A 26,168-nucleotide genomic window follows, 5' to 3' on the forward strand; every position below is an offset into this window, starting at 1 on the left:
GCAGCGTTCCATTGGAGATGAATGTACTTCTGGTGTACCAAAACGCTAAAAACAGTCGGTCTGTTCGAAGCGTGACAACTTTACCAGTCAGGAGGTACAGTAGGTCTACAGTGGCTGTCAATTGATTCACGTGACGGATGACGACTGCGGAGGATCTAACTGCTCGAGAAATACATTTGAGATAGCCAACCATCCTCAGGAGCATAGTCCTAAATTCTCCAAAGAGATGTCGCAGGTTTAACTGGTTTAGAGCAGCGTCAGTAATCCAACTGCGACGCAGATCTTCCCTCCTCACCACACTAGACAGCTCAACGCGCGCACACACAATGTTATTCAAGCAATGAATCCTGCGAATTTCACTAGAACTAAAAGAAATACAGAAGAATATATATTTGCGGTTGGTACTTACAAAATCCTTGCTTTTGCTATCGGAACAATCGGATTCTTCGGATTTTGCAACAATATTATTGTCATCATGCTGTACTACAGATTCAAGAGACTCCGGACCCCCACAAATTTGTTAATAGTAAACATAAGTATAAGTGACTTGTTGGTGTCTGTCATTGGAATTAACTTTACGTTTGTTTCGTGCATCAAAGGCGGATGGGACTGGAACTCGGCAACATGCGTCTGGGACGGATTCAGCAACAGTTTATTTGGTCAGTATATGAACTTCTGTGCTTTGGGTGTCTTACCTAGATTCACACATTCATCTAAAATAAAATAAAAAATAAAAAATATTTGTACGTATTTTAATAGGCCTAATCCAATATTTGTTTTGTGGCAGCCTTTCCATTTAATTTGTGTTCCATGTTTGTATGTTTCAGATAACAAAGTTGAGTCTTTGGGGGTATTACATTTTCATAACTCTGTGATCCCTATAGTCTATTTCGTCTATTGCACGGGAAAGTTACTACCCATCTTATTCTAAGGGAGAACTGTTTAGCACACTTTCTCCCTATTTATTTATGAAACCAGTCTTTATATGGTTGTGGATGTTTATGAATGCCATTGCCGCTATGGGGATGAAGCTGATTCGTGTCAAGGAAACCTCGGAAATACCCGTGTAATTCTATCCGTATCTGTGTCTGGCGCCCCTTTTACACACTGGAAAATATGGAATATTTTGTTGACAAGTGGCTAGTTTTCTATACTGTAATCATTGTACATATATCAATTTCATGGATAGACTATGACATAAGTAGGCTCAAGAATGTTTGTATCAATTCCAGCAGTTGATTTAAATAGCTGATTGCGCCTTTAGTGCGTGTTTACAACACTATACATTCAAAAGTATGTGAACACCACTTCAAATTAGTGGATTTGGCAATTTCAGCCACTCCCGTTGCTGACAGGTGTATAAAATCGAGCACACAGCCATGCAATATCCATAGACAAACAGTGGCAGTAGAATAGCCTTACTGAAGAGCTCAGTGACTTTCAATGTGGCACCGTCATAGGATGTCACCTTTCCAACAAGTCAGTTCATCAAATTTCTGCCCTGCTAGAGCTGCCCCGGTCAACTGTAACTGCTGTTATTGTGAAGTGGAAACGTCTAGGAGCAACAACGGCTCAGCTGCGTAGTGGTAGGCCACATAAGCTCACCGAACGGGGCCGCTGAGTGCTGAAGTGCGTAGCACGTACAAATTGTCTGTCCTCGGTTGCAACACTCACTACCGAGTTCCAAACTGCCTATGGAAGCAACGTCAGCACAATAACTGTTCGTCGGGAGCTTCATGAAATGGGTTTCCATGGTCGAGCAGCCGCACACAAGCCTAAGATCACCATGCACAATGCCAAGCGTCCGCTGGAGTGGTGTAAAGCTCGCCACCATTGGACTCTGGAGCAGCCACATATGCCGAATACAACAGGTGTAGACATTACAGTGAAATGCTTACTTGCAAGACCTTAACCAACAATGCAGTTTTTTAAAAAGTAAAATAAAAAAAAGTGTTAAGTAAAAAAAGAAAAGCAAATAACTAAAGGGCAGCAGTAAAATAAAATAACAGTAGGGAGGCTATATACAGGGGGGCACCGGCTAGTCGAGGTAATTTAGGTAATATGTACATGTGGGTAGAGTTAAAGTGACTATGCATAAATAATAAACAGAGTAGCAGCAGCGTAAAAGAGGGGGATGGGGTGGGGTGGGGGGCAGTGCAAATAGTCAGGGTAGCCATGATTAGCTGTTCAGGAGTATTATGGCTTGGGGGTAGAAGCTGTTGAGAAGCCTTTTGGACCTAGACTTGGCGCTCCGGTACCGCTTGCCGTGCAGTAGCAAAGAGAACAGTCTATGACTAGGGTGGCTGGAGTCTTTGACCATTTTTAGGGCCTTCCTCTGACACCGCCTGGTATAGAGGTCCTGGATGGCAGGAAGCTTGGCCCTGTGATGTACTGGGCCGTACGCAGTACCCTCTGTAGTGCCTTGCGGTCGGAGGCCGAGCAGTTGCCATACCAGGCGGTGATGCAACCAGTCAGGATGCTCTCGATGGTGCAACTGTATACATTTTTGAGGATCTGAGGACCCATGCCAAAGCTTTTCAGTCTCCTGAGGGGGAATAGGCTTTGTCGTGCCCTCTTCACAACTGTCTTGGTGTGTTTGGACCAACTCCATATTAATGCCCATGATTTTGAAATGATTTGTCAATATAAACAATTATATGATAATGACCTTCATGGGGGAGGGATACCATTTGCATGCTCTATACAGTCGCTAGTGAAAGTCTACACACCCCTTGCAGAGTCTTCACATTTTGCGGTCTTATTATTCATTAATTATTCAAATTATTCAAGCTCAGTAAATTTGGTTGGGAATCCTTGATGGACAACAATATTCAATGCTTGTCACTGATTTTCAAGCAGATTTGGGTCTGGACTGAGACTACTAGACCATTCAGGAACACTCAACACCTCTTGGAAAGCCATTCTTGTGTGTCTTTGGCATTAGAATGTGTGTAATTGTTCTGCTGAAAAATAAAACTATGGCAGGGTTAGGTTTTCAGAAGACTATGGCAGGTTTTCCTAAAACGTTTTACCTGTCCTTTGTTCCTTTCATATTTATTTTGATCCTAAAATACTCCCTAGCCCCTGCCGGTAACAAGCATACCCATAAAATGATGTTGCCACCACAATATTCATCTTATTACACTGAGTGTACGAAACATTAAGAACACTTTCCTAATTTTGAATTGTTTCTCCATTGAATCCTATGGGGAATTATTGATATTTATAATAAAAATGTTGATATAAAATGTATTATTTATTTTCTCTCCATTTTTTATATCGATAATGCAATGAATATATAATAAAATGGCTATCCATACAGTTCAGGTTATTTTTTCCGACCCATTTCATCAATGCTATTACCGTCATTGGGTGCTTAGGGCGAGCGAGAGACACAATCACTTAACGGTCTCTTCCCTATTTATTAAAGGAATCATCACTTATTAACGAAGAGGTCTGCTAATGAGGTTGTTAGTGCAACCTTCACGCCCTCTGCGCTCTCTCACTCTCTCTCGCTTTCTCTCGCTCTCTTTCTCTCTCTCCCTCTCTCTGTCTCTCTCCCTCTTTCCCCATATCTCTCTCAGGCACATGTAACCTACTGTAGGCTAAGTGCAATATTGTCCGATATAATTATATGCGGGACTTTTCTCATCTGTCCAATGTCTTCATATATTGTAAACTATTTAAATATAAAAAATTATGTTATTTGTTGCCTCCAAAAACAAATAGTTCACTCTTGTAGGATGGATGGGGGTAACTGTAGCACATGGGGATAAAACAGCATGGTAATTTGACTTCGATGTCCGCATTGCTCCTCACTATAGTCCAAGTTTGCTTTTGAACGGATCAATAAAATGTGAAGGGCTTTTCGAAGTGCACAAAAATAGCCAAAACAGCCAAAACAGAAGAACAGCCTGCACTAAGGCAGAGACACTGAAGATGCTGGTTAATATAACAATGAATGATAATTAGCATACAGGCACACTAAAGCCCCTCAGAAAGAGATGACTGGCACAGAGTATTGATACCATATTCATCTACTACAGCATGTGAAACAACTCTGACATTCTTCAACAGTCTAAATTTGGATGACTCTCTCAGGACATCCTGCACCTGTTACACCCATTGTACTCATGCAGTGTGGTCCTGTCAGTTTGACCTGTACAGACATGTTATGTATTAGTTGTGTTATAGTGTGCAGTAACACTCTGTGCTCGAACAGCTCCCCTTATATTGCAACACATCTGTGCTGCAACGCTTGGTGTTGATTGGGCCAAATGTCTGGCAAAAGTAATTGCTCTGCAATGGAGAAATTGAATGTGACCATAATGTGTTTTCTGGAGATTGTTAAAGGTAGAATGTGTGATTTGATCAAAATTAAGGGTTTGTGTGTGTTGACAGAATCAAATGCACAAACAACAAGACACCTCTCCTATTATTTCTCTTGTGAAGAAAATCATGATTAATTGCTAATAGGATATTTATGATTATTTATTATATATTGGGAAAATATTGATGAGGACTGAGTAATAACTGTAATAACAGTGTAATAACCAATTGCAGACAGTAATAATCAGGACCTACAGATAAATATTGCATAACCCAGATTCGCTAGTCATTACTCAGCATCATCACCCATCTCCCTCCCTTCCAGGCATCGTGTCCATCATGAGTCTTTCAGCTCTGGCATACGAGCGCTATATCCGGGTGGTCTATGCTCAGGTGGTGGACTTCCCCTGGGCCTGGAGGTGCATCACCCACATCTGGCTCTACTCCCTGGCCTGGACAGGGGCTCCTCTTCTGGGGTGGAACCGCTACACCCTGGAGATCCACCAGTTAGGCTGCTCCCTGGACTGGACATCCAAGGACCCTATCGATGCCTCCTTCATTCTCCTCTTTCTCCTGGCCTGCTTCTTTGTCCCCGTGGGCATTATGATTTACTGCTATGGGAACATTCTCTACACGGTGCGAATGGTAAGAAGAAGGACTGTCTTGCTGTCTCTCCCTCCCATTTTCTTCTGTTGCTTCGTGTTTATGTCAGTGTGGTTTGTGTTGATCATCTTTAAATGTAAAAGTCCAATGCAGCCATTTTTACCTCAACATCAAAGCATTTCTGGGTAACAATTAAGAACTTTACTGTGATTGTTTTCAAAATAAAATGGGCAAAAGGAAACTAAAATAGTTTCTTAGCAAAGACCAATTTCTCAAGCAAGAATTTTGCTAGGACTGTCTGGTAGTGGTCTGAGTGGGGAGGGGGAAACTTAAAACTAGCTGTTATTGGCAGGTTTGGAACTCTCTTTCTTATTGGTCTATTAAAGGCCCCCTGCAGTCAAAAACAAGATTTCCCTTGTTATATGTACAGTATATATGTATTTCCACACTATGAGGTTTAAATAATACTGTGAAATTGTGGAAATGATGATAATGCACTATTAACGTAAGAGCAGTTTGAAAAGACCGCCTGCAATTTCAGCCTGTTTTGGTGGGATGGAGTTTTGGCCTGCCTGGTGACATAACCAGGTGGCAAATTAGTTAATAGAAAAGTTTGTGGTCATACGCACATTCTTAAAAACATAGGTGCTGGGCTAATACAGAATATTAGTTTAGAACAAGAAGGCCCGCACACTGTTAAAGCTCCCAATTCATTGCTTTATTGACAACGTTTCAATCCGAAACGGATCTTTGTCGACAAAGATCAGTTTCGGATTGAAACGTTGTCAATAAAGCGGTGAGTTGGGAGCTTTAACAGTGTGCGGGCCTTCTTGTTCTATACTAAATTAGTTAATAACCAATAAAAACCTCTGCCAATAACAGCTATTTTTCAGTTATCCTCTCCCCACTCAGACCACTCCCAGATAGTCTTAGAACATTTTTTGCTTGAGAAATTGCTCTTCGCTAAGAAGTTATTTTTGTTTCTTTTTGACCACTTTAATTGAAAACAATCACAGTAAAGAACTTAATTGTTACCCAGAAATTATTTGATATTGAGATAAAAACGGCTGCAATGGACCTTTAACTAATTTACCACCTTGTGATATCACCACGCAGGCCAAAAGTATTTTCAAACAGCTATTACACTAAAAGGGCATTATCATAATTTTCACAATTTCACAGTGTTCTTAACCTTAAAAAGTGTGGATATATATATAAAACACAGGTAAATCACGTTTTTGACTGCACTGGGCCTTTAAAGAGCTCAAGATGAGACAAAGTCCAGAGTAAGTCAATAAAGTGAAGTGAACTGAACCAAACTAATCATAGAAGTGAATGCCTAATACAGGATACAGAAAAACCTTTCCTTCTATGGACATTTTCTATGCAGGTTGATGTTTATTGTCATGACTCTTGCCCTGGAGGCAGAACTGAGTGATTTCCACTAGATGGGCCAGCTGCAAAGTCATAATTTGCTATATCTTAAAAATTCATGAAAACAAAAATGAGCTTTTTGGTCTTAATTTAAGGTTAGGGTTAGGCTAAGGTTAACATTGTGGTTAAGGTTAGGTTTAAGGTTAAAGTTAGGTTTAAAGTGTAATTACTTTGTGGCTGTGCCAACTTGTGACCACTCTGCAGAGCTGCCTCCAGGGCAAGATTCATGACAATAAATGCCAACCTGCATTTTCTTTGCGCTAAATTTCAGCGAAGTACAAACTTTAATGGACATTTTTGTTCCATTATCACACGGAATGACCACCACTTGATCTTTTTCCTTTTATCTTTCACCTACCTTTCCAAAATGTATCTACATTTCCTCCATTCCTCCTTCCTCCTTCCTCACTCTTAAGTGCTTCAAATCATCCTGATGTACCACTTTACCACCCTGCATAGACTCTGCCACGCTGGTGCTGTAGAGAGCATTTTTAAAGCTCATTGTCCTTAGTAGCTAACATAAATCAGTGATGGTTATGGACTGTAGCATGAGAACCAGCATTAACCACGAGCCGTAAGCAGCCATGTTTCACTAATCTCATCAGCTTGTCACCTGGCCAGCAGCCTGTTGCCCTGTAATAAAAGAGGGTTGCCTGTGAGGATGATAGGGTTTGAAGTGGGTTCACTCAGCAGTGGACTGCACGGTTACTATGGAGAGTACAGTATGGTGTGGGGAGCTGTGTGTGCATTTGCGCGCATGCTTGTGTGTGTGTGTGTGTGTGTGTGTGTGTGTGTGTGTGTGTGTGTGTGCGTTTGCGTGTGTACGTGCTTGTGTGTGTATGAACTAATCTGAAAAAAAACTATAGTATTCACTGTTGTGTTTTTGCAGACTTTACTGTACTATTCACTATAGTGTTTTTGCAGACTAAAGTCAGCAAAAACACTACATTGAATACTATAGTATTTACTGTAGTATACTGTAGTGAAATAACTGTAGTACATACGATAGTAATTAATGTAGTGTTTTTGCAGACTGTAGTATACTGTAGTATTTATTGTAATGTTTTTGTGACATTACTGTAGTATTTACTATAGTGTTTTTGTTTTATTATCTTTGACATTGAAGTGGAGGCTTTCTGCTTCAGGAAACCTACTGGAGAAATACTAAAAGAGCACATTTTCCATAACCTGTAGGTAGACTGGGGTCTGAACGGATTGTTCAGAGCTTCTGCTCTTTTCTATAATCTGTAGTAAAGTAAGTAAAGAGGCTTGGGGCTTGTAGGGATATCTCAGGGCTTCCTGCCTTGTTCTACCGCTCTTCTCAGTGTGTCTATCCAGTCGAGGGGGAGGTTTGGAAAGGGGGAGGGGTGTTGGAGTTGTCCTTTTGTCCTCTGGTACTTGATTTTAATTAAAACAAACTTTATTGGATAATTAAATGTAAAGAAGAAAAATTAAGAAGACAAATAAAAAGAGGAGGGAGGGATTGGGTACGGGATACGGACCCGGTTTAGGGTAAGATTTAGGGAGTAGGGTTGGGTACGGGATACGGACCCGGTTTAGGGTAAGATTTAGGGAGTAGGGTTGGGTACGGGATACGGACCCGGTTTAGGGTAAGGTTTAGGGGGTAGGGTTGGGTATGGGATACGGACCCGGTTTAGGGTAAGGTTTAGGGGGTAGGGTTGGGTACGGGATACGGACCCGGTTTAGGGTAAGATTTAGGGAGTAGGTTTGGGTACCGGATACGGACCCGGTTTAGGGTAAGGTTTAGGGGGTAGGGTTGGGTACGGGATACAGACCCGGTTTAGGGTAAGGTTTAGGGGGTAGGGTTGGGTACGGGATACAGACCCGGTTTAGGGTAAGGTTTAGGGGGTAGGGTTGGGTACGGGATACGGACCCGGTTTAGGGTAAGGTTTAGGGAGTAGGGTTGGGTGCAGGATACGGACCCGGTTTAGGGTAAGGTTTAGGGGGTAGGGTTGGGTGCAGGATACGGACCCGGTTTAGGGTAAGGTTTAGGGGGTAGGGTTGGGTACAGGATACGGACCCGGTTTAGGGTAAGGTTTAGGGGGTAGGGTTGGGTACGGGATACAGACCCGGTTTAGGGTAAGGTTTAGGGAGTAGGGTTGGGTACGGGATACGGACCCGGTTTAGGGTAAGGTTTAGGGGGTAGGGTTGGGTGCAGGATACGGACCCGGTTTAGGGTAAGGTTTAGGGGGTAGGGTTGGGTGCAGGATACGGACCCGGTTTAGGGTAAGGTTTAGGGAGTAGGGTTGGGTACGGGATACGGACCCGGTTTAGGGTAAGGTTTAGGGGGTAGGGTTGGGAATAGGATACGGACCCGGTTTAGGGTAAGGAGTAGGGTTGGGTACGGGATACGGACCCGGTTTAGGGTAAGGTTTAGGGGGTAGGGTTGGGTACGGGATACGGACCCAGTTTAGGGTAAGGTTTAGGGAGTAGGGTTGGGTACGGGATACGGACCCGGTTTAGGGTAAGGTTTAGGGAGTAGGGTTGGGTACGGGATACGGACCCGGTTTAGGGTAAGGTTTAGGGAGTAGGGTTGGGTACGGGATACCGACCCGGTTTAGGGTAAGGTTTAGGGAGTAGGGTTGGGTACGGGATACGGACCTGGTTTAGGGTAAGGTTTAGGGAGTAGGGTTGGGTACGGGATACGGACCCGGTTTAGGTTAAGGTTTAGAGGTTAGGGTTGGGTGCGGGATACGGATCCGGTTTAGGGTAAGGTTTAGGGGGTAGGGTTGGAGTGCGGGATACGGACCCGGTTTAGGGTAAGGTTTAGAGGGTAGGGTTGGGAATAGGATACGAACCCGGTTTAGGGTAAGGTTTAGGGAGTAGGGTTGGGTACGGGATACGGACCCGGTTTAGGGTAAGGTTTAGAGGTTAGGGTTGGGTACGGGATACGGATCCGGTTTAGGGTAAGGTTTAGGGGGTAGGGTTGGGTACGGGATACGGACCCGGTTTAGGGTAAGGTTTAGAGGGTAGGGTTGGGAATAGGATACGAACCCGGTTTAGGGTAAGGTTTAGGGAGTAGGGTTGGGTACGGGATACGGACCCGGTTTAGGGTAAGGTTTAGAGGAGTAGGGTTGGGAATCGGATACGGACCCGGTTTAGGGTAAGGTTTAGGGTAGGTACGGATACGACCCGGTTTAGGTAAGGTTTAGGGTAGGGTTGGGAATACGGGGCCTATAGGGAGCAGGTTTGGTAGAGGTTTAGGGGTAAGGGTTGGAGTACGGGATACGGACCCGGTTTAGGGTAAGGTTTAGAGGTTAGGGTTGGGTACGGGATACGGATCCGGTTTAGGGTAAGGTTTAGGGGTAGGGTTGGGTAGGATACGGACCCGGTTTAGGGTAAGGTTTAGAGGGTAGGGTTGGGAATAGGATACGAACCCGGTTTAGGGTAAGGTTTAGGGAGTAGGGTTGGGTACGGGATACAGACCCGGTTTAGGGTAAGGTTTAGGGGCTAGGGTTGGGAATAGGATACGGACCCGGTTTAGGGTAAGGTTTAGGGGCTAGGGTTGGGAATAGGATACGGACCCGGTTTAGGGTAAGGTTTAGGGGCTAGGGTTGGGAATAGGATACGGACCCGGTTTAGGGTAAGGTTTAGGGGCTAGGGTTGGGAATAGGATACGGACCCGGTTTAGGGTAAGGTTTAGGGGCTAGGGTTGGGAATAGGATACGGACCCGGTTTAGGGTAAGGATATGGGGATGGGAAAAAAATAGGGGATGTAAACTTGCTCTTCAGGATACTGGGAGGGTGTGGTGCTTTGTGATTGTGGGTAGTTAGTTGAGGATGTTGTTTGTGTTTGTGTTTCCATCTTCCAACAGGAGCAGGCAGGGAGGATTACGCACAGGTCTAAAACCTGTAGGGAGCACAATATATGGTCTATACTTGGCGTGTAGATTTCTCACTTATGTGTGGCACATATTGTGATATGGGGAGGGGAATGGGCAGGGTATATGCCAATTAAATACTGTAGTTAAAAAAGTGTTTTTGCGGACTGTAGTGTTTTTGGAGACATTACTGTAGTATTTACTACAGTGCTGTTTTTGCGGATAATACTCTAGTATTTCTATAGTAAGTACTACACATGATAGAGTGATACTACAGTGTGTAGTATAGTATTCTACAGTATACTACAGTTTACTATAAAGTCAAATTAATTAATGTGGGTGTAGTCAATTGACCCAGATGTTTACCGGTTTCTGTGCATCAGCTTGGCACCGCTGCCTCCACTGTGCCTGTCTTTGCTTCTTTAAGTATTTACAACCTTTAAGGACGTAAGTAATTACTTTCTGCACAGCCCCAGGTCCCCAGGGCATCAAGGCTTCCCTCAACCACTGAAGCTCTGCCCTTCCCCTGCCCATGTTTGTTGAGGGTGCTCTGAGAACCCCTGAGAAACTCAGCATGAACCTCTGACTCACCATTATAGGGAAACCTCAGTGAACTGCAGTCTTAGAGAATGCTGATTACTACTGGGCTTCTTAAGACCGTCAAAGAGAGGTTTCCAAATATGCAAAGCTCTGGAGGATTGTATCCTTCACAAGAGAAAAACTTTGGCGAGCTTTAAAAGACTGTTATGTGAGAACTCTTCATAAATTATGCCCCAATAGAAGTTTCCATGACTATCAATGTCAGAAAGTGGGGCCAAGTCAGTCAGTGGTCAATAATTGATTAACCAATCATACTGATCAATTATATAGGGTAGTAAGGAGTGAGTGAGTGACTGAATGACTGACTTGTTTAATTGGTCTAACAAGACTAAATACTGTCTTTTTCGATAGAGCAGTTTCAATCAATTTAGAAATGTTCTGACCATTGCCAATCAGACCGTTAGCGGTGACTAAGTAATCTCTGCTCTCCCTGTCTGCTCTGTCTATCACTGCCCATGGGCTGATGCATAACCAAAGGTCAATGTTCTGTAATGCCCACCTGAGACTCAGATATTCAGTTCAGATGAAACGTTATTGGGAAATTCATTGTGCAGCCAGGAGTATGCCTAGGCCTACATACCGGTAAGACAATACAGTATACACAACAAAGACACAAATATAAACTATTAAGTAACAACAAGGCTGACTTCCAATACCTACATCAAAATCAAAGCAATTGGCAAGCTAAAAAGCTGACCGGAAAATGCAAACAATGACAGCCTAAATCAACAGATATCTGCATGATTCATTTAAATAAAAGGCATAAATTAAAGGTAGGTTGGTTCTTACAATCAACAAGGACGCATGACAAACAAAGCAAACTCGACCAAACAATGTCGAAATGAGGAAGTAGCCTACATTTTAGAGATTTAATATCTTTATTAGAAATGAAACAAAATAGGGGATGGAAACTGGGAGGGTGTGGTGCTTTGTGATTGTGGGTAGTTGGTTGAGGATGTTGTTTGTGTTTCCATCTTACAACAGGAGCAGGCAGAGAGGATTACGCACAGGTCTAAAATCTGTAGGGAGCACAATATATGGTCTATACTTGGCGTGTAGATTTCTCACTTATGGGTGGCACAAATTGCGACATGGGGGAGGGGAATGGGCAGGGTATAGGCAAATTAAATACTGTAGTTAAAAAACGGTCGTGTTTTTGCGGACATTACTGTAGTATTTACTACAGTGCCTATTTGCAGCTAACACTGTAGTATCTACTATAGTATTCTACAGTATATTACAACATTCTATAGACAATCTTAGACATTTTCTGACCATTGCCATTCAGACCGTTAGTGGTGACTCAGTAATCTCTGCTCTCCCTGTCTGCTCTGTCTATCACTGTGCTCTGTCTATCACCCTGTCTGCTCTGTCAAATCATCGTGCCTACAGAGCTTCCACGACCCCTGCCACAGCAAAGTTTGATTCTAGCCTACATAAGATTTAATAACTTTTAAAACCATGACCACAGAGAGACTGTCAAAAAATACAGCAAAGAGCTACTGTTTTTATGAGTGAGTTCATGTTTAAGTTTTTATTCAACACTGTCAACACAGTTTCAATTAAACACTGTCAACACAGTTTTTATTCAAACTGTCAACACAGTTTTTATTCAACACTATTACAAAACATAAAACGTGCTATTCCTTACTACCACTTGCGCTGCAGCTGGAATGAATGAGGAGCCAAGTGTATCAATAGCCCTGCGTTTGTATTATTATTAGCAGCTCGTCGTGTCTACTTTAATATCGAGGAATATTTCACATTCTCTGGTCATAGGAACAACATGAATTTGTGCATGACTGAGACAGATGTGGTGCGACTCGAGTTTCACCATCAGATGGAAGACGATGTCCCCTCTCTCTGGTCAGTCTCACTGGCGGAAAGGAAGGAGAGAGCAGGGACTGTGAGAGGCGGACCCTCTGCTGCTCTCTCCCTCCGCTGAGACTAATGTTGTGTTCAAAACAACTGGGAACTCGAAAATATCCAACTTACAACTTAAGTGCGTTCAAGACAACTGGGAACTCGTAAAAACAACTACATCTGACTGGGGAAAATAGTTTTGAACGGTCATCCAACTCAGAAACTCTGGCATCTTTCTAGAGCTCTAACTTTCCGACCTAAAGATTGAGAATTTAGCCAGGACACTGGGGTTAAAACCCCTACTCTTACGATAAGTGCCATGGGATCTTTAGTGACCACAGAGAGTCAGGTCACCCGTTTAACATCCCATCCAAAAGACGGCACCCTACACAGAGCAATGCTGCTGGATATTATTTTTAGACCAGAGGAAAGAGTGCCTCCTACTGGCCCTCCAACACCACATCCAGCAGCATCTGGTCTCCCTTCCAGGGACCAACCAGGACCAACCCTACTTAGCTTCAAAGGCAAGCCAGCAGTGGGATTCAGGGTGGTACATAATTCCTACAGAACAGTTTTTATTACGTTAATGTTACAAGTCATGTTTTTAAAAAATTCTGAGCGGTAGATCTCGGCTTGCTTTTTGACTGTGAAAGTGATCTTGACCACTGGTTGTTGACCACTGCTCTATTTCATGGAAAGAGCAGGTGTTCTTAATGTTTTGTATACTCAGTTTATAACTAATATGTCAGTGGAAGTGACATATAACTGCAATGGTTATTGAGTATGTCCCAATTTGTTGACATATTCTAATGGGACCATGTTAGTAAGTGATGAGATTCTTTCCTATTGTCATTCCCAACAGCTCCACTCCATCCAGGACCTTCAGACATTGCAGATCATTAAGATCCTGCGCTATGAGAAAAAGGTGGCCATCATGTTCTTGTTGATGATCTCCTGTTTCCTGGTGTGCTGGACACCATATGCCGTGGTGTCCATGATGGAAGCCTTTGGCAGGAAGAGCATGATCACCCCCGCCATCGCCATCGTCCCCTCCGTCTTCGCTAAATCCAGCACGGCCTATAACCCTCTCATCTACATCTTCATGAGCAGAAAGGTGAGGGGACCTCTGATAGAGGAAATGCTTTGAAACAAGCCCTTTTCCAAATTTAAAGGAAAATCACACTTCAAAATCAAGGTTTGTCTGTTGTTTTCAGACCTCATTGTAGCATAATAGCTGAATCAGGGCCGGCCCTAGCCTTTTGGGGGCCCTAAGCGAGATTTGGTTAGGCGTGCCCCCACCTACCTGGCAAAACATTTAAGCTGCCCCCCTCTTGCAGTGGAGAGACATTTTTTGCAGTTTTAAAGCTAATTTCCTGCAATTAAACACATTTTGCCGTGACTTATCCCATGTTCATAAGATATCTGGTTGAGAGTGACTAACAAAATCAATGGGGCCCCCTGGAGGTCAGGGCCCCTGGGCACGTACCCTGCGTGCCAGTCAGTAATATGGCCAGGATTACTACAAGGTTTAGATAGTTGGCAGACTAACTTACCTAGCAACATAAAAAATGTTAGCTGACATAGGCTAATTGAGTGACTGTCAGTGACTGACATAACAAGAGGAAAACTGCTTGTGCACAACCACATTTTGAAATTGCACCTTGTGTATTCTACTCTTCTAAGTCTCAACATTAAATTGAGACCCTGACTGAGTTCCTCTCTCTCTTTCTTCTCCTCCTCCTGTCCCTCTGGCAGTTCCGGCACTGCTTGCTGCAGCTGCTGTGCTCCCGGCACTCGTGGATTCAGCGCAGCATCAAGGACCGCCCCCTGGCCCGGAGCATCGAGCGGCCTATCCGCCCAATCGTCATGTCCCACCGAGGGGGCGGGGAACGACCAAAGAAGAGGGTGACCTTCAGCTCCTCCTCCATCGTCTTCATCATCGCCAGCAATGACGTGCACCACCTGGACACCACCTCCAAGAGCGGCGGTATGTCGTCAGAGGGCATCCAGGTGCGGCCGCTGTGACAGAGCATTATGGGTACTGTAGTACATCATGCTACACCCAGGTCACCATGGGAACTGACTAATCACCTCATATCACCTGTTCCTCTGTATACCTCAGGACTTCCTCTCATGAAACACAGAATCCAGAAGTTCCAAAACACCCTTCTGACACAAGACTACTGGTTCTCATTTTAGCCTTTTTTAAGATCCATCGCTATAAACTGTAGAGACTTTTTCCCAACCCTCTTTCACTGTGCCTCAGAAGGAACAAACCCTTGAAGTGTTCAAAGTACTGTATGCAGACTGTCTCACCGTGAACGCTCTTAAACACTCCATTCTACCATCTATCCTATCAGTTATGGTAACCGAATGATGTAGCTGTGAGTTTGTGACCTATTTCTCTTGGCTCGAACACTGTTGTTTTCAATGGCACCTCTGTAATTGTGTCTGCCAGCCTTTGACATAGTCTCATGCTGAGCTGGGTGTTTTTAAACAGTACCCCCTGTGTCATACCGGAGGTCAGCAGTGTTAATGGACCAGTGATTGGCTGAGGAAGAGAAAGTGATGTTGATTATTACTATTTCCCTGGTTGGCAGCTTTATTGTGCTGAATGAACTTATGAGGAAATGCCTTACAATATTGCAGCAGCACATTCTGCACAACACTCTCTCCACCTTTGTCACATCCAGATACAAGAAATATATCCTATATTCAGGGGTGAAAGTAGATTTAAATTCTTCCCGGTACAGGGACCTCCTATATGTGTGCACGCACTTAATTCTGCTTATATTTTCCAACATTTGGTAGGCTATTTGTTTGTCAACTTGTCTATAATTAGATACATGCAGCTTCTCTTCTGTCATTACTTGATGCTCGTCTAGAATACTAAATAAAGCCTTGCTCACCAGAATAATGTCATAAACTGATAGAATGATCAATGCATCATCAACAATATAGTTGATGTCTATAAAGTTTTCTCTTTCATTTCTGCTTCTCTCATGGAGCAAGGGACCATGGAGATTTTCCGTGCAACATTTCCAAATGACATCAGTTTGACCGATTTTGGATGCATATTTTATGTGGTTGAACATGAAATACTCTCAGCCTTTACAGTATGTCCCTGAAATAAATTGTACGTTTATTTCTCTCAAGATGCTGAAAGAAATACATTATATTTCTCTACTCCTGTTCCAGAGACAAAACACTTAATATTAGTTAATATTATCATAGGCTACATGAGGCCTACAGTCAGTGTCCAGGACCTCACCCACTGGGCAAAAACTGGTTGAATCCACGTTGTTTCCACGTCATAAAAAAACAAAAACATGATGATGTTGAATCAACGTGGAAAACTGTTTGAATTTGAAAAAAGTCATAAATGTAAGGGCATTTCGTCTCTTTTTCACCAAACTTTTCATCTAAATCCAATGTCATGGTGACATTTTTTGTTGATTTCATGTTGAATTCACATTAGTTGACAACTCAACCAAATGTAAATCAAAACTAGACGATGAACTGACGTTTGTGCCCAGTGGGCAGTTACTATTCCAACTATTAGGCTACTCCACTCTAAAATAATTCCGGCATCCATACAGTGCCATTTGATAAATGCAAAGAGACATCAGTTACAAAACACCAAAAAGTGTAATGAATGACATTTGGTGATTGTCATTCATTAGGCCTACACAAGTCTTGTAACCTGAATTGATGTGTACACTGCTGTCCATGTGCATCTCGGTCTCAACCACTCATCTCTGCTTTGGCGAAATGTCTGTGTTATTGTCGAACCACACAGCATTTTGGAGCATATTCCAGATGTTTTCAGGTCTATTTGCAAATGTTTCATGCGACTGACATGCGGAAATGATAAATAGTGTACTAGCCTACAGTATTCTTTGAATCTGTTGAAACTATTTATTTTGCCGGACCGGACCAGCTTACTTTCACCCCTGCCTATATTTAATTTCAACACACGCGCTAGAGCAGGGTTTCCCAAACTCAGTCCTCGGGACCCCAAGGGGTGCACGTTTTGGTTTTTGCCCTAGCACCACACAGCTGATTCAAATAATCAACTAATCATCAAGCTTTGATAATTTGAATCAGTTGTGTAGTGTTAGGGCAAAAACCAAAAGGTGCACCCATTGGGGTCCCGAGGACTGAGTTTGGGAAACCCTGCTCTACAGTGATAAATGCAATCACTGTGAAATTACATTTGGTGGAATTACCTTTATGTAGAATAATATGAATGTAATTAAAGAGGGAAAAGATTGCAGTCGAGATCAGACTGGTCCCACAGGCTGCAGTGATGAGAAACTCCAGCGGCTCCAGGCTCCAGACAGAGCTCCTTTGATAATGCTCCTTGGTCTTCCCCTACAGGGACTGATTGGCCATCTGGCAATTCTAGTAAATGCCAGAAGGGCTGGACAATTTTTTGTTGGTTAGGCTGGTCGAAATTGACACACACAAAATATAAAACAAATTTAAAAGGTGACATTATATACTAATCTATAATGAGCCTTTGGCTGATCAGTGGGCAATGGCTGACCCCCCTACCAAGATGGGCCGGTCCAGTTTTCTGATAGGCTGAGCTGTCACACAAACTCACATTCAAAGTAAAATGTGGCATCAGCAGAGACCTGCTCTGACTCTGTCATTAGACAGCCAAGATCATTGATCGTAAAAAAAAAAAAAGGAAAGAGTGCCTATAAATGTAGAAAGAGCACATTTTACATTGTCATCTCACTTAAAACGTCCTATTCTTTGGGTGGCTAAAACCATGATTTGGTCAAACAGTAAAGTGCATTATCCTCATGATTCCTGTAGTGAAAGTGTCTGTCCTGACGCTGTGCCTGTTTCGTTGGGACCTGCCGCATTCTGATTGTATAACATAAAAAAATGCAATTGTGGGTAAAACACATCTTCGGAAGCTTCGTCCCCTTGTCCCTGTTGAAGAGAGGAGAGTCTCAGCTTTCTGTAGGTATAATGTTTATTTCTCAACTCTCAATATTCAGCTATATAGCAACTACAGTATTTTACAACCAAACTATTTGATAAGGCTTTGAGATATTGAGCGGCGCACATGCAAAATGCGTACCGGCCATTGAGAGGGCTTAGGCCTATAGGTCTCATGGGTAGTAGCCTACAACTGCAACGTTTTTTAGGACATTCAATTTACTGTTGGATTAATACATTGCTACAAGCAGTGGGTATTATATTTAGAGTTAGTGATCTAGTTAATGTGTTTTGAGTTTCCACTTTCTCAAGTGTTGAAACCCAAATTAATGAGCCTATGATATTAGTGCACATAAAGATGTATGTCATTATTGAAGAAAAAATCTGGATATTTTTGACTATAGTCTAATTGTCAACCCAAACTTCATGAGAATACCCGGATTAGGTTGCACATAAAAATATATTGAATCATGTATTTCTGCTTGGACATGTTAGATGAAACAACTTATTTATTGAATACCTCAGTAGTTTATTTATTACACTTCTTAATAAACTATGAATTACTTTATAAAATGATTGGGCTGGTGCCACCAACTGTAAAAGTTAGTAACACCAGTGACACCAGAGGAAAATGTTAGTCTGGAGCCCTGTAATAATTAACACTTAGGGACAGTTTGACATTTACTGAGGTGGGGGGGTCTGGTCCAAAATATGGGAGGGTTGTTGTTGATGATCACAAGTTTACTGGAGAACGGAGACCAAGTAGAGACTTTCGGACAAGGTGGATAATTGTATAATATAAGGCAGTTTATTCAGAGGTAAAGATATCTGTAAATAGCGTGCACGGACCCGTTCGTCAATCTCGTAGGGAGATATCTGAGCGAGAGCCCCTAAACATTGTGTGCTGACATTTTATACAATAAAATGAAGTAGGTTGATTCTAGTAGTTCTGATCTTCTGATTGGTCCTGATGAGTTGGGCGAGGTCACCTCCAGGCTAGTGTCACTGTTGCATTGGCTCTGAGTCGGGTTCTCTGTCTTCAGATGTTCAGCCTAAGAGAAGGGGGTTTTTGTGTGTGTTTGTGTTTGTGTGTGTTTAACAGTGGTGTGTGTGTGTGTGTGTTTATCAGTGGGTGTGTGTGTGTGTGTGTGTGTGTGTGTGTGTGTGTGTGTGTGTGTGTGTGTGTGTGTGTGTGTTTATCAGTGATGATGTGTGTGTGTGTGTGTGTGGGTGTGTGTGTGTGTGTCCTCAGAGCAAGAACTCGTGAGTTGGAAGAACTGAGAGACCTATGGCGTGGGTGTTGTCCATAGCCACCTGCTGATAAGGCTGACAAGATAGAAGTCTTTTGTGCATTGTATTAAATACAAAGGCCCAACACAAGATGGGTCATGCACAAGATTTTAGTCAGACCAAGCTATAACATTATATATTTACTACGACATTGTCAAACTTTTTTCTTGCTTTGGGAAGTGTTTTCTTATTGGGCACAGGGGAGGGTAGTGCGTTTTTTCCATGATTTACATTCACCATTTGGCAGGTTTTGCTATATAATCTCCTCATCTGCTTGCATGCTCCTCCCCTATCAAGGTGTTTTGGTACTTCCCTTATGCACTACGCTTTTCTGTGCGCTAACTATACAACAGGTCAATATAGTCTACCAGTCAACTGTCTATCGTGCCCTCTATCCATTGTGACAATAGTGGTAGTTGGATCCTTTGCCCAGCTCTGCAATAGGTTATTTAGCAATCATACCATACATAAAATCATTCAAATCTGTACCAATTTTCAAAATAAATCCACAATATAGAGGAATAGTTGATAAGCAGTAGAGAGACCAGGTGCGTCATTGCGCATGAAAGAACAGTGAAGACACGCAGCCAAACATGTGTCATCATTCTACATTACGTATTGGCTACACAATACGTCAATTAGCCCATGAAGGTCAGCCATCATTACGCACCAATGAGGCGAGTGGTGTTCACTTGATTGACAGTGTCTTGGTCCAATAACATAGCTAGCTAGATAGCCAATGCGCTGGGCTATGTGAACGCCCTTTGTAACACAAACAACCATCATGCTAGAGCTGTGCGCAACAGTGATCATTCTCAAGGCGAAAGCAAACAGGACGCACGGTAGTTTACGTTACGCAGCGGTTCATTGTATTCTACAAACTCTTCTCAAAATTGAAAAAGTAAAACATGGCTACTAAGAGTGGAAAAGCTAAATCGAAGTCCAAGTATACAAATTTGAATGAGATTATTGCAAAAATTGACCGAGAGAGTGACACAGAATGAATGGTTTTGATTCCAGCGCCAAATAAATGTTTTTGGAAGGAAAATATCCACTTTTAGATCAGTAAGTAAAATATGTTTTTGCTTCTTATGATAATGTAGTTGTTTAAATGGTTGCATATTCATTTGAAAATGTTTTATTTGATTTCTGTATATTAATACACACACACACACACACAGATTTTTAGAAATGTTTGCTAAATTGTTATTTATTTTTTAAACACGGAAATATCACATTTACATAAGTATTCAGACCCTTTACTCAGTACTTTGTTGAATCACCTTTGGCAGCGATTACAGCCTCAAGTCTTCTTGACTATGACGCTACAAGCTTGGCACACCTGTATTTGGGAAGTTTCTCCCATTCTTCTCTGCAGATCCTCTCAAGCTCTGTCAGGTTGGATGGGGAGCGTTGCTGGACAGCTATTTTCAGGTCTCTCCAGAGATGTTCGATCGGGTTCAAGTCCGGGCTCTGGTTGGGCCACTCAAAGACATTCAGAGACTTGTCCCGAAGCCACTCCTGCGTTTTCTTGGAAGTGTACTTGGGGTCATTGTCCTGTTGGAAGGTGAACCTTCGCACAGTCTGAGGTCCTGAGTGCTATGGAGCAGGTTTTCCTCAAGGATCTCTCTGTACTTTGCTCCGTTCATCTTTGCCTCGATCCTGACTTGTCTCCCAGTCCCTGCTGCTGAAAAACATCCCCACAGCATGATGCTGCCACCCCCATGCTTCACTGTAGGGATGGTGCCAGGTTTCCTCCAGATGTGATGCTTGGCATTCAGGCCAAAGAGTTCAATCTTGGTTTCATCAGACCAGAGAATCTTGTTTCTCATGGTCTGAGAATCTTTAGGTGCCTTTTGGCAAACTCCAAGCGGGCTGTCATGTGCCTTTTACTGAGGAGTGGCTTCCGTCTGGCCACTCAACCATAAAGGCCTGATTGGTGGAGTGCTGCAGAGATGGTTGATCTGGAAGGTTCTCCCATCTCCAAAGAGGAACTCTAGAGCTCTGTCAGAGGGACCATTGGGTTCTTGGTCACCTCCCTGACCAAGGCCCTTCTTCTGCGATTGCTCAGGTTGGCCGGGCGGCCAGCTCTAGGAAGAGTCTTGGTGGTTCCAAACTTCTTCCATTTAAGAATGATGGAGGCCACTGTGTTCTTGGGGACCTTCAAAGCTGCAGACATTTTTTGGTACCCTTACCCAGATCTGTGCCTCGACACAATCCTGTCTCTGAGCTCTACAGACAATTCCTTCGACCTCATGGCTTGGTTTTTGCACTGTCAACTGTGGGACCTTATATAGACAGGTGAGTGCCTTTCCAAATCATGTCCAATCAATTGAATTTATCACAGGTGGACTCCAATCAAGTTGTAGAAACATCAAGGATGATCAATGGAAACAGGATGCACCTGAGCTCAATTTTGTGTCTCATAGCAAAGGGTCTGAATACTTATGTAAATAAGGTTTTTCTGTTTTTTATTTTTAACCTCTTAATGATCGGACCCTTTTTTTCAATTTTCACCTAAAATCTAACTTTCTGTAGCTCAGGACCTGAAGCAAGGATATGCATATTCTTGATACCATTTTAAAGGAAACACTTTGAAGTTTGTGGTAATGTGAAAATAATGTAGGAGAATATAACACATTAGATCTGGTGAAAGGTAATACAAACAAAAAAACATGCGTTTTCTATTTATTTTTTTGTTCCATCATCTTTGAAATGCAAGAGAAAGGCCACAATATAATATTGCAGTTTAGACGCAATTTAGATTTTGGTCAATAGATGGCAGCAGTGTGTGTGCAAAGTTTCAGATTGATCCAGTGAAGCATTGCAATACCGGACTATTTTGCATCAAGTCTGCCCAAATGTGCCGAATTGGTCAATTGATACATTTTCAGGTACATAACTATAGAGAACATACATAAATGATATGGTAATACAAAATGTAAGTTTACACACTCCCAGGAATGTCATATATGATGGATCATTAGCTTATACACTAACTTTCACACATCTAGATGGCCGGGCGGGGTGGGTGTGGAGCAAGAGACAGCAGGGTTTCAAACTGTAGAACCCAGATCCTACATTTGAATATAAAAATTGATTTTAACAAACAGAACTATGCTACATTTTATCTCTGGGACCCTTAGGATGACAAATCAGAGCAAGATTACTGAATATAATAATATGCCATTTAGCAGACGCTTTTATCCAAAGCGACTTACAGTCATACGTGCATACATTTTTTGTGTATGGGTGGTCCCGGGGATCGAACCCACTACCTTGGCGTTACAAGCGCCGTGCTCTACCAGCTGAGCTACAGAGGACCACAATATAAGTACATTATTTGCCTTCAGAGGTGAATGTATCAAACCAGTTGCCGTGATACGTTTTTTGTTGTTGTGCACTCTCCTCAAACAATAGCATGGTATTTTTTCACTGTAATAGCTACTGTAAATTAGACAGTTCAGTAAGATTAACAAGAATTTAAGCTTTCTGCCCATATACAGTGGCTTGCGAAATTATTCAACCCCCTTGGCATTTTTCCTATTTTGTTGCCTTACAACCTGAAATTAAAATAGATTTTGGGGGGGTTTGTATAATTTGATTTACACAACATGCCTACCACTTTGAAGATGCAAAATATGTTTTATTGTGAAACAAACAAGAAATAAGACAAAAAACTGAAAACTTGAGCGTGCATAACTATTCACCCCCCCAAAGTCAATACTTTGTAGAGCCACATTTTGCAGCAATTACAGCTGCAAGTCTCTTGGGGTATGTCTCTATAAGCTTGGCACATCTAGTCACTGGGATTTTTTCCCATTCTTCAAGGCAAAACTGCTCCAGCTCCTTCAAGTTGGATGGGTTCCGCTGATGTACAGAAATCTTTAAGTCATACCACAGATTCTCAATTGGAATGAGGTCTGGGCTTTGACTAGGCCATTCCAATACATTTAAATGTTTCCCCTTAAACTACCAGAGTGTTGCTTTAGCAGTATGCTTAGGGTCATTGTCCTGCTGGTCACAGACAGCTGAAGGTGAACCTCCGTCCCAGTTTCAAATCTCTGGAAGACTGAAACAGGTTTCCCCCAAGAATTTCCCTGTATTTAGCGCCATCCATCATTCCTTCAATTCTGACCAGTTTCCCAGTCCCTGCCAATGAAAAACATCCCCACAGCATGATGCTGCCACCACCATGCTTCACTGTGGGGATGGTGTTGTCGGGGTGATGAGAGGAGTTGGGTTTGCGCCAGACGTTTTTCTTGATGGCCAAAAAGCTCAATTTTAGTCTCATCTGACCAGACTACCTTCTTCCATATGTTTGGGGAGTCTCCCACATACCTTTTGGCGAACACCAAACGTGTTTGCTTATTTTTTTCTTCAAGCAATGGCTTTTTTCTGGCCACTCTTCCGTAAAGCCCAGCTCTGTGGAGTGTACGGCTTAAAGTGGTCCTATGGACAGATACTCCAATCTCAGCTGTGGATCTTTGCAGCTCCTTCAGGTTTATCTTTGGTCTCTTTGTTGCCTCTCTGATTAATGCCCTCCTTGAGTGGTCCGTGAGTTTTGGTGGGCGGCCCTCTCTTGGCAGGTTTGTTGTGGTGCCATATTCTTTCAATTTTTTAATAATGGATTTAATAGTGCTCCGTGGGATGTTCAAAGTTTCAGATATTTTTTTATAACCAAACCCTGATCTGTACTTTTCCACAACTTTGTCCCTGACCTCTGACCTGTTTGGAGAGATCCTTGGTCTTCATGGTGCTTCTTCCTTGATGGTGGCCCTTGCTTAGTGATGTTGCAGACTCTGGGGCCTTTCAGAACAGGTGTAGATATACTGAGATCGTGTTACACTTAGATTGCACACAGGTGGACTTTATTTAACTAATTATATGACTTCTGAAGGTAATTGGTTGCACCAGATCTTATTTAGGGTCTTCATATCATGGCTGCAGGGAGTGGATGGAGTGAGGCTGCTTTGTTACCGTCTACCGAAGATGGCTCAACAGGGAACTTCAGGCGGAGCTGGCCTGTAGAGGTGACCTTCAGGATTTAAATCAATACATTCGTACAGTGAGGGAAAAAAGTTTTTGTTCCCCTGCTGATTTTGTACATTTGCCCACTGACAAAGAAATGATCAGTCTATAATTTTAATGGTAGGTTTATTTGAACAGTGAGAGACAGAATACCAACAAAAAAATCCAGAAAAACGCATGTCAAAAATGTTATAAATTGATTTGCATTTTAATGAGGGAAATATGTATTTGACCCCCTCTCAATCAGAAAGATTTCTGGCTCCCAGGTGTCTTTTATACAGGTAACGAGCTGAGATTAGGAGCACACTCTTAAAGGGAGTGCTCCTAATCTCAGTTTGTTACATGTATAAAAGACACCTGTCCACACAAGCAATCAATCAATCAGATTCCAAACTCTCCACCATGGCCAAGACCAAAGGGCTCTCCAAGGATGTCAGGGACAAGATTGTAGACCTACACAAGGCTGGAATGGGCTACAAGACCATCGTCAAGCAGCTTGGTGAGAAGGTGATAACAGTTGGTGCGATTAATCGCAAATGGAACACAAAATAACTGTCAATCTCCCTCGGCCTGGGGCTCCATGCAAGATCTTACCTCGTGGAGTTGCAATGATCATGAGAACAGTGAGGAATCAGCCCAGAACTACACTGGAGGATATTGTCAATGATCTCAAGGCAGCTGGAACCATAGTCACTAAGAAAACAATTGGTAACACACTATGCCGTGAAGGACTGAAATCCTGCAGCGCCCGCAAGGTCCCCCTGCTCAAGAAAGCACATATACAGGCCAGTCTGAAGTTTGCTAATGAACATCTGAATGATTCAGAGGAGAACTGGGTGAAAGTGTTGTGGTCAGATGAGACCAAAATCGAGCTCTTTGGCATCAACTCAACTCGCCGTGTTTGGAGGAGGAGGAATACTGCCTATGACCCCAAGAACACCATCCCCACCGTCAAACATGGAGGTGGAAACATTATGCTTTGGGGGTGTTTTTCTGCTAAGGGGACAGGACAACTTCACCGCATCAAAGGGACAATGGACGGGGCCATGTACCATCAAATCTTGGGTGAGAACCTCATGCCCTCAGCCAGGGCATTGAAAATGGGTCGTGGATGGGTATTCCAGTGTGACAATGACCCAAAACACATGGCCAAGGCAACAAAGGAGTGGCTCAAGAAGAAGCACATTAAGGTCCTGGAGTGGCCTAGCCAGTCTCCAGACCTTAATCCCATAGAAAATCTGTGGAGGGAGCTGAAGGTTCGAGTTGCCAAACGTCAGCCTCGAAACCTTAATGACTTGGTGAAGATCTGCAAAGAGGAGAGGGACAAAATCCCTCCTGAGATGTGTGCAAACCTGGTGGCCAACTACAAGAAACGTTGACCTCTGTGATTGCCAACAAGGGTTTTGCCACCAAGATCTAAGTCGTGTTTTGCAGAGGGGTCAAATACTTATTTCCCTCATTAAAATCTCACTGTTCAAATAAACATACCATTAAAATTATGGAATGATCATGTCTTTGTCAGTGGGCAAACATACAAAATCAGCAGGGGATCAAATACTTTTTTCCCTCACTGTATGTCCATCTCCATCAACCACCACATCGCCGACCGTCGAAGAACTCTGCCACCCAGGAACCTGAAATCTTCTCTTTCCATGATTCCGTAATTTCGTCAGAGTCTTCCAGAGCCCATGCAGTTGGGCCATGCTCCTCTCCCGTGTATCGAACGTCAAAGGCGGATCCAAGAAGGGTTCTGCCTATACTGTGGAGGGAAAGATCACCTACTCAGCCATTGCCCTGTTCGCCCCCCACGGAGAGATGAGAATGGTCCCTCCGCTGCCTTGCAGGTAGGCGTGTCCTTATTTCTAAATATCTCCCAGAAGCAATTCTCCATCCCAGTATTGAAGGGGGTTACTAAGTACATAGAGGGCTTGATAGTTTCGGGAGCAGCAGGTAATTTTATTGATCACCTGCTAGTCCAAGAGCTTGACATTCATCTAACACCTGTCACCCCTCCCTAAAGGATTAACACCCTGGACGGGCAGCCATTGGGCACGGGCTTCATTACGCACCTGACATAAAGCGTCACCCTCCAGATTGGAGTCTTCCACACCGAAACCATTCAACTCATGGAACTCTCATCCCCCAAACAGCCACTCATCCTCAGACACCCCTGGCTTTGTAGTCACGACCCTGCCATCTCGTGGCGACAAGGTGAACTAC

General features: G+C 43.0%; 1 protein-coding gene and 1 non-coding gene across 2 annotated transcripts; one reads left to right on the forward strand and one right to left on the reverse strand.

Annotated features, from left to right (window-relative positions):
- The first annotated feature begins 247 nt into the window (after positions 1-247).
- Positions 248-15,647, forward strand: LOC121553625 (opsin-3-like). The gene is made up of 4 exons (XM_041866880.1): positions 248-659; positions 4,655-4,974; positions 13,534-13,785; positions 14,427-15,647. Exons 1-4 carry the CDS (start codon positions 341-343, stop codon positions 14,694-14,696), a joined length of 1,161 nt encoding a protein of 386 aa, XP_041722814.1. The 5' UTR covers positions 248-340; the 3' UTR covers positions 14,697-15,647.
- On the reverse strand, positions 7,494-7,546 carry LOC121553791. The gene has a single exon (XR_005997577.1). It is a non-coding gene; the product is annotated as a U7 small nuclear RNA (small nuclear RNA).
- Positions 15,648-26,168: the final 10,521 nt, after the last annotated feature.

The sequence above is a fragment of the Coregonus clupeaformis genome, chromosome 37 (genome assembly GCF_020615455.1).
Source record: "Coregonus clupeaformis isolate EN_2021a chromosome 37, ASM2061545v1, whole genome shotgun sequence".
Classification (NCBI taxonomy): domain Eukaryota; kingdom Metazoa; phylum Chordata; class Actinopteri; order Salmoniformes; family Salmonidae; genus Coregonus; species Coregonus clupeaformis.